Consider the following 9,254-nt stretch of genomic DNA (forward strand, 5'->3'; position numbering starts at 1 on the left):
CTTGATCTCTCAATTTGCCTCTTGATCTCTTCTTCTGCCTCTCGATCTCTCGAGAAAGGTAACGGGTCTTCTTTTGCCTCTCGATCTCTCGAGAAAGGTAACGGGTCTTCTTTTGCCTCTCGATCTCTCGAGAAAGGTAACGGGTCTTCTTTTGCCTCTCGATCTCTCTGAGCCTGCATCTCTTCTTCCCTCTTGACTATATTTACATCATCTTATTTCAAGGTATTTCATCAATTTTTCGGTCATAAGTTCAAAATCATGAGTTAATAGTTTTGTGTTTTTATGATCTATTTACTGATATAAAACAAAGAAAAAGCATAAACAAAAGATGGTTGGATAATTGACAGTTACCATTACATATGGAGACATACCATTTTTCAGTCATTTTGATTTGTTGTAGCTAGAACAGATACATACTCAATGAAGATGTTGCCTCTAATCACGTTGGTAGAACTTCAACAGGTAAACATTAGAGTGCAAGACTGGTGAACAGATTATCTAGCATACCATTTAGTCCAAATTCTAGAACATTGTATAGGTTGAAGACCACTACAAGCATCAAAATTTCTACAATGCTAAGACAACTACAACTACCATCATTTCTAGAATGATACAAGATACAAGAGAAGGCTAAAACTAGATACACATTAACACATAAGCATCCTAAGGCTACTAACACTACCTACAAATAGGGCCTTAAAATACAGTTTTGAATATCTTTTTTGCCTACTAACTTGTATATATTTGATAATTTGAACTGGGTTTTTGTTAATTTTGATTATTGTTTATCTTTAATGTGTTTAGTTTTTGTTCTTGTGGTTAAAGTGATACTTTTTAAAATTGATGTTAAACTTGGTACTCTAAAATGATAAACTGATTATGTTCTTAGCTGCAAATTTTACACCAAGTTAATTTTATTTGACTATTAGTAGCACTAATGATCATATGCTTGTAACTCGAATGATATGAAGACGATGGTTATCTCTAATATTCAAGAAACAATAAAGAAATACCCACATTCAATGATATGAAAAAAACGAAACAACAAACTTTATAAAAAAGACACTCGAATTTCATGATTTCTAGCTTGAATTTGACATCATTTTAGTGGGTTTTGTCTAAAATTATGTTATTTTTCATGAAACTTGATTGATCTTCAAGATCGAGTGGGCACAGTCACATAGGCCCCTACAAGACTTTTTTTTTCCTTCCAAAAACTTGGTCCCAAATTTCATGTGAGTTGTTCATAAAGGTAGAAAGTGAGTTATTGTTAATATTTTTCATCAGATCTACACTCATTTCCTGACTTCATTTTGTTGTTTTCTTTACTTGGTTACGTATTTTATATTTGAACATGTTATTTGTTTATGTATTTGATATTTGACTATTTGGTTATGTAGTTTTTATATTTGAACAAGGTTTTGGAAGTTGAATGAGTGGACGTTAATTTACGGATGAACTACTTGAAGGTAATGATCGGCAATGTATTGAGTTGTTGCAGATGTCCCATGTAGTTCTCGTTCGATTATGTGATCACTTTAAAGAAAAAAGCTGGTTAACGGATGACAAACATATTTTGGTCGAAGAAAAGATGGTAATCTTCATGATGATTATAGGTCACAATCAACATTATAGAGTGTTGAAAAACAGGTTCCAACACTCAACACAAACAATTCATAAAAAAATTCGTAAAGTGTTGGATAAAATGATAGAGTTTGCTAAAGAGATTATAGTTCATGCATCATTCAATCTTAATCCAGACATCTCTGGGAATAATAGAAGGTTACAGCGAATATTTAAAGTAAATAATAATTCAATAATAGTTATATAAATTTCCTTACTATATTTATTTTGACTACTAGCTTTAATGTAGAGAGCAATTGACGCCCTTGATGGAACTTTAATACATGTTATCGGCGCTATTCAATAACAACATTTATATAGAGGACGAGGAAAGTATGAAAAGTTTAATTATTCATATGCAAAGCTCAGAAATGTTATTGAACGTTCTTATGGTGTCCTTAAAACACTTTTTCCGATATTGAAAAGAATGACACCATTTACACTTGAGGTTCAAAGAGGCATTGTTATTGCATGCTTTGCGGTTCATGGTGTCCTTAAAACACGTTTTCCGATATTGAAAAGAATGACACCATTTACACTTGAGGTTCAAAGAGACATTGTTATTGCATGCTTTGTGGTTCATAGGTGATGAGTTATTTTCTGAGTATAATCAATCCAATGAACAACGGGACGATTAAGAGAATGAAGCTGAAGAGGTACAATCGCATGGGAGTGTCGTTGGCCAAACATATATGGCTAGTTTAAGAGGAAAAAATGCGATACAATTAATGCAAAGTGAATATCGATTCTAGTTGTTATGAGACTTTGTTCTTGTTTTCTATTATGTGTTGAATCAATTGATGTATTTCAGTTGAAGTTTTGAATGTTTAAAAAATAGATGATAATTTACAAATGGTTTAAATGATTAGATATTTCAGTTGAATTTAACTAAAATAAATTGATTCAAATTTCAGAATTTAAATGTTTGTCAGTTTTCAAAAACAAACAGTCAGATTGATTCAAACTTCAGACATAAAAACAAACAGTCTGACTGATTCAGATTTCAGACTTCAGCACCACCTTTTTATAAAATCAGAAGTGAAATCAGACTATAAATTTCAACACCATTTAAAAGATCAAACGAACCCTTAAACACAAAGTTGAATTGGGTTGAATTGAATTCCTTCACAACCAAATATATCACCACGTCAGATTCAACTTCAACCAAAATCTCACTAATCTTAATTAGTAATTCCTATGCCATATTATATCGATTCCGAACATTTTCCAAACAAAACTTTCCTATATTTCGTTTATTTTATCATTAATTTTGTGTGAACATTTTCTTTTAAATAAATAAATGTAACAAATATAGAGCATATCATTTGAAATTCAACCATTTGATCTTGTATCATAATTGAAGTTTGTCGACTTCAAATAAGGCCATCTTCAACACGCTTTCGGCTCCTACCACGTGCTTTTCAACTTTTTCTATTTTTTAAATATTAAATATGTATTTTATTATCTATACTATATTATAAAGCATTTGACCAAAAACTTTTAAAAACCACTTTTTATACGTAAAATATTTTTTTATTAATGCATATTATTTAAAACTCAAAATTACAAGTAGATTGTGCGTAAATACAACTTATTAAAGCTCCGTATCTGAATTCGTGTAACTAACTACAGATAAACATAATCAAATACAAGATAAAACATCTCACTTTAAATATAAAAAATCTAAAATATAATTAGGATAATTATTGAGTTCTAACAGAATACTTAATTATTATATTTATAAAATGTTATACTATTAAACCAAAAATAAATTATTTCATTATTAAACTTAAATTAAATTATAATAAAAAAATAAACTGAATAAATTATATAAAAAATAAGAATTTTTAAATAGTTGATTTGATATTAAAATTGATATATATTTTTTTTAATTTTTTATGATATCTTCAAATTTATATTTTATTAAAAAATAAAATCAATTTTGTTTTCTTAAAAACACATAAAATCGTATTATAACATCGAACGAGACAAATAATAAAATAGAGCATTAAAAATCGAGATGTGTCTCGTTACATTACACGAATACTCTTCTAATTATTTTAAAATAATACATTTAATATATTCATATCATTTCTAAATTTTAAAGCGTCTTATTTAATATAGGGTTATTCGCTTCACATCAACTTCAATAATCTATTATTAGACTTATTTTCAGATATTATTAAGTATTTTATAAAAAAAGAAATATACATTTCAAATATATTTTAATAATACATTAAAATCTTAAAATCAATACATATCTTTGTTGTTCCAAAATCTCACGTTTCATTTATGTCTTATCAATGAAATTAAAACACATTAGAGTTTACTAGAAGGGTACTCGCGCAACGTAACGAGATACATCTTGATTTTAATATTTCATTTTCTTCTTTATCTCAGTCGATGTTATAATATGGTCTTATGTGATTTTGAAAAAAACGATGATGTTTTTATCTTTAATAAAATATAAATTTGAAAATATCATAAAATTTTGACAAGAATATATCGATATTAGTATCAAATTAACTATTTAAAATTTCTTATTTTTTGTGTAATTTTTAATTCAATTTTTTTATTATAATTTAAGTTTGGTTCAACAACGAAGTAATTTATATTTGATTTGATAATATAATTTTCTTATAAAGATAATAATTAATTATTTTGTTGAAACTCGATAATTATCCTAATTATATTTTAGATTTTTTATATTTTAAAATGAGATGTTTATCCTCTATTTGATTATGTTTATCCTCAGTTAGTTACACAAATTGAAACATGGAGCTTTAATAAGTTGTACTTGTGCATAATTTACTTGTAATCTAAAATTTTAAGTAATATGCATCAATGTACAATATTCATGCATAAAAAATAGTTTTTTAAGAGTTTTTGTCAAATGCTTTATAATATAGTATAGAAGTTTTTGTCAAATACTTTATAATATAGTCTAGTTATATATTAAATTTTATTTAATTCAAGTTCATATTATTTTTCTGATGATGTATATTCATATGATTGACATAAATGCACGTTAAAATTTGAGACATATTTTTATTCAGCTCATAAAGGTCCGAAATCATACAAGTAGCAAAGCATCCATAAATGGAACTCATAAATAGATATTTATATAAATCGAACAATTAATATTTCAAGTATAACAAAAAACATAGTAGGATTGGGTTCTGGTGAGAAGGAGAGTTAAACTGAAAAACGTAAATGTTAGTTATCTATAATATAACATGTGATATGTGTAGATCATGAATTACGTTTGAAACACATGTGATTTTATACATTTTAAATGTGTTTTGCTATACATCACATGTGAATATGTTTTTTCATTATTTTTCTTTTTCAATGTTTAATCTAAATAATTGTTTTTCAATTTTAAATCACATATGATTAGGAAAACATTTTGAAAAAAGAATAATTAATTGTGGCTCATATGTGATTTTAACAAAATTTGTAATTTTTAGAATATTGCTTTAAATAAAAAATGATGGACTCTTTAAATGAAAACTAAATACATTTATTTAAATGCATTAAATATAAAATATTTTATTAAATAAAAAATTAAATGATATTAAAATCACAAATACAGTAAAAGTATAATCTTAAAATAAATACTTTAAATAACTTTTATATAACTAAATACTTTGATAGATGTATTTATTTTTAGAATTAATTATTTAAGATATTATTTAATGAATGATAGATCCAGAATTATTCTCTTATTCTTTTATATAGTTATCATTCTCGTTTGATCCCCTCTCTCTCTCTCTCTCTATATATATATATATATATTCAAAATAAATAAACTTAATATCACATTAATTAGTATAAGAAAATCCATCCTCTAAACTATGAAATATATAAATTATGTTATGATAGAATTTCAACTCTACAACTATTAATCTAAACACTCAGTTAACATCATTTACTGTCAGTTACATGCACACACCAAAAGACAAAAACTACTTAACAAGGCTTATTTCATGCACTACCGCATGTGATGATTGATCATCCTCAATGGTCGTGATCCCATGTTTTCCGTTTTCGTCTTCCTTTTCAAACCCACGATTAAATCTATCATAGATTCATACTTTGTCATTTCTTCTGTTCAAGACATGTGTTTGTCCAAAGCTTGTATCAAGTCATCTTGATGAACTTTTTTTATATCAGAAATTTAACAAGTTAAGCAAGTTTCACTTTACTCCAATCTATCATTATCTCAATATTAATGATACTCTAAGTTTGTTGTTCTATAACTTGTCTCATGAATCATCATACCACAAGTCCAATGTCCCAAAAGTCGCCCTTAATCGCCTGGTTTGTTGTCTGCTCAATCTTAGCTGAAATATCTTGTTTTGATACGTTACAAGTCATCTGCTACCACATATGCAGCCCGAGTCACATATTGGGTCCCCCTGTGTCTTTTTAGGTGTGGTTTGAGTCGCAAACAACCCGCATGTTCCCTATCTCCTAACAATTGCTTATTTTAATCAAATATGAGCGAATCATCATCTTCTTTTTAAAATGTCCATCTACGAATCTCTCAAAAACATCTTGGATTAGACTAGATTTTCTGGATTTCTCACATTTCCTCTTAAGATGGACATGGGAACAAAACTTGCACTAAACCGTTAAAAAAAAGGCTCTCTTCACTTGGGAATGTAGCAACACAATATAATTCGTGGCATGTCAGTAATGTCTAAATGGATGTTACCAGCTCCTTTTGCATGTAAAATACATATATTGAAATGATACTACATGAAATTGTTATGCATGTGATAAGATTGAAACATGACAATTCAACGAGTCGTATGAAATCTTATTGAAATAAAGTTTTTTATAATTAGTGAAAGAAAATTCTACTATGTTCTTCTAGTGTTTTAAACAACAACTGCCATGGATTAAGACTTGTACATGTTAATTAAGCTTGTGGTGCATCATAATATAGAGATATGCTGTTGTAAGTTTCTCACCGTCACGTCATGTCACGTCACAGCACGGCATGGTACGGCACGGCACGGCACGGCACGGCACGACACGGCTTGCCTTCCTCTTGTCAAAGGGTTAATATTAATAATCTATTTTGGGCCTTTTGGTCCATACAGATTGGGTCCATAGTCCAAACCCATATTGATGAAGTCATGAAACCGATCCCAAGTCTTAGGGCATAGAAACCGAGCCTCAATCTTGTACTTTCTTCTCCGAAAGGTTATCTGATGATCGAATTTGAGTAGTACTTTGGTTCCCAAATTCTGCATATCTAAACTATGGGATCGCCCGTTGTAGTCTCCTTAAGTGCAAACCCTTGTCGTTTGGTTACTCCTAAAATCTGCAGAATTTCTTTGAGACATTTCAACAAACAGCCTGTGGGTCAGCTCTCTACTGATAACACCTTCAAAAAGACGCTGCAGTGTCCACTCTTAACTGCTACGAATCGTTTCTCGTCAAGAAACAGGACCCATCTCGTTCAACCAGTCAGAAGTTCGTATTCAGATACCACCAACTCCATTTTTAATAAGCCTGTACTGAGCAATTTCGAGAATTTCTCGTTTGATGCACTGAAAAAGACCCTTTACGAGTTAAACCCAATTAGGGTCTGTAAGTGGGTGTTTCTAGGGTCGATTGCAGTTGCGTCATTCAAATGGGGGATTAATACTTTATTGAGTCCATTCTTTTGGATGTATTTTAGCTGGACCTGGGTGTTCTGGCCATGGTGCATTGCAATCGGTCTTGCTATATATGGTATTTATGGATTCAGCAAGCACATAAAGGGGGAGGCTGGTGAACTTGAGCAACTTGCTATAGTAACTTCTGCTTTCACATGGCTAACATTAGTACCACCTGGTCATGCGAATGGGTTCCTAGAAGGGTGGCCTTTTGTCTTCTTCTTTGTGTATCATTATTTTTTTTTCCTCAATGTCAGTATCCGTAAACGCCTGTATGGAGATTTCTATCCTCGAGAACATGATCCTAAATGGGATATTGGGACTCCCATTTGGTGTCGTGTTCTCTTTTGTGTTGGAGTCATGGCTGGGCACTGGTTTGCAGCATTTGAAGCGCCACAACTTCACTTAATTCCTGGAGGTTGGAGCAATCTGGGGATTTGGGGATTGATAATGTCCACAGTGTTATTGCAGTATCACTCTACATTGTATCTTGCAAAGTATTCTGAAAAAGTAGTGGTGCCAACTGCTGTTGTGCAGTTCGGGCCTTATCGTTGGATCAGGCACCCTATATATGCATCTACTGGGCTTCTCTTTTTGACTTACTTCATTGCACTACGTGCACCACTCAGCTCCCTTTTTATAGTTGCGGTTTGCCTGATGTACTATGATCAGAAGGCCAAATTAGAGGAGGCTTTAATGTTGGAGACTTTTGGAGACGGGTACACTGAATACATGAAAAAGGTTAGGTACAAGTTTATCCCTTTTGTTTATTAAAATTTCCCCATGTACATCAAATTCTTAGACAAAGTTAGTATTGGAAACTGGTTTTTGATCTATTCACAAAAGAGAGGATGATAAACTAGAAAGAGTGCTTTGTTGAGGGATATTGGAATTAGAAAGTATGGATTTTGGAACAAGGACTATGATGCCTTCTTCAAGATACTTTTAGTGTTTACCTTTTTGATTCTGCATGTGTATGTATATTGTATTCATAGTGGAGGTTCTGTTGCACACTTGCACAGAAATACCTTTAGAGTTGTAATACATTGGGTAATCAATTGGTTGTCTTTACAGGACCATCTATGTCCTAATCCAGACCTTCGTGTTTTACTTATTGTGATAAAATTTGTGTCTGAAACTAATTATAGTTTGATATTAGGAGGATATCCTGGTTTGGACATGAAATGTCACACAAGTTAGTAAATAGTACATGACATCTGATGCACTCTTATAATACAAGTTGTGTATTCGTACCATTCATGGCTACCAGTCATCTTCACTTATGTTTCCTTAAGTTAGTAAAACTGAAGTCTGAAGGTTTACCCTACCTGTTCGGCATACCTTCAGCAATAACGAGATACAAGCTTGCCTTGATAAACCTTACATGGCTACTACGCGAGTAGTATTCAAACGTAAATTGTGGAGCCATATATAGTAGACAAATTTTACTTCTCGAAGATGTTAAGCTCAGGCGACGACAGAAGAATTGTTGCTCAAGTCTTCTTTGAAGATGTTAGAATCTATCGAAATTCCTTGAAAGGCTCATGTATGTTGTCTCACACAATTAGTAGTTTACTTTTGATGATACTACCTGGTTAAAATTATCATGGCGTTGGTGTGGGGTCCTTGAATACCGATGGAGGTGAGACATGCCGAGTGCTATTATCCTGTATAACTTGTGCTTCTTTTCCCAACCTGCTTAGGGTTGGGATTTCATCTGTCACCAACCAGCACATGGTCTACTCTTCAAGGTTGGCTCTTGTCCTGAAGATGCATATTGCTTCTTTCCATTTTATTTAACATGGTATTGCCTTGATAAATCTTTCTTTGTTGATTTATTAGTTACTAAACATAGTTTGTAGTGATCCTTCAAGGAGATTCTATCCAGTGTGCTGTATTTATTTATCTTTCTTGCACCTATTAAATACGTAAGAAATACAAAGGTCACTTTAGGCTCAT

At 31.1% G+C, this 9,254-nt stretch overlaps 1 protein-coding gene across 1 annotated transcript; it reads left to right on the forward strand.

The window, feature by feature from the left end:
* The first annotated feature begins 6,798 nt into the window (after nt 1-6,798).
* LOC112507334 lies at nt 6,799-8,233 on the forward strand. The gene has a single exon (XM_025111880.1). The coding sequence runs from the start codon at nt 6,897-6,899 to the stop codon at nt 8,067-8,069; it is 1,173 nt and encodes a 390-aa protein (XP_024967648.1). The 5' UTR covers nt 6,799-6,896; the 3' UTR covers nt 8,070-8,233.
* The last annotated feature ends 1,021 nt before the right edge of the window (nt 8,234-9,254 follow it).

This window comes from Cynara cardunculus (genome assembly GCF_001531365.2).
Source record: "Cynara cardunculus var. scolymus isolate 2C chromosome LG 2, CcrdV1, whole genome shotgun sequence".
Lineage (NCBI taxonomy): Eukaryota > Viridiplantae > Streptophyta > Magnoliopsida > Asterales > Asteraceae > Cynara > Cynara cardunculus.

Coding starts and splice junctions, on each gene's coding strand:
- LOC112507334 (XM_025111880.1), top strand. CDS start 6,897: ATGGGATCGCCCGTTGTAGTCTCCTTAAGTGCAAACCCTTGTCGTTTG.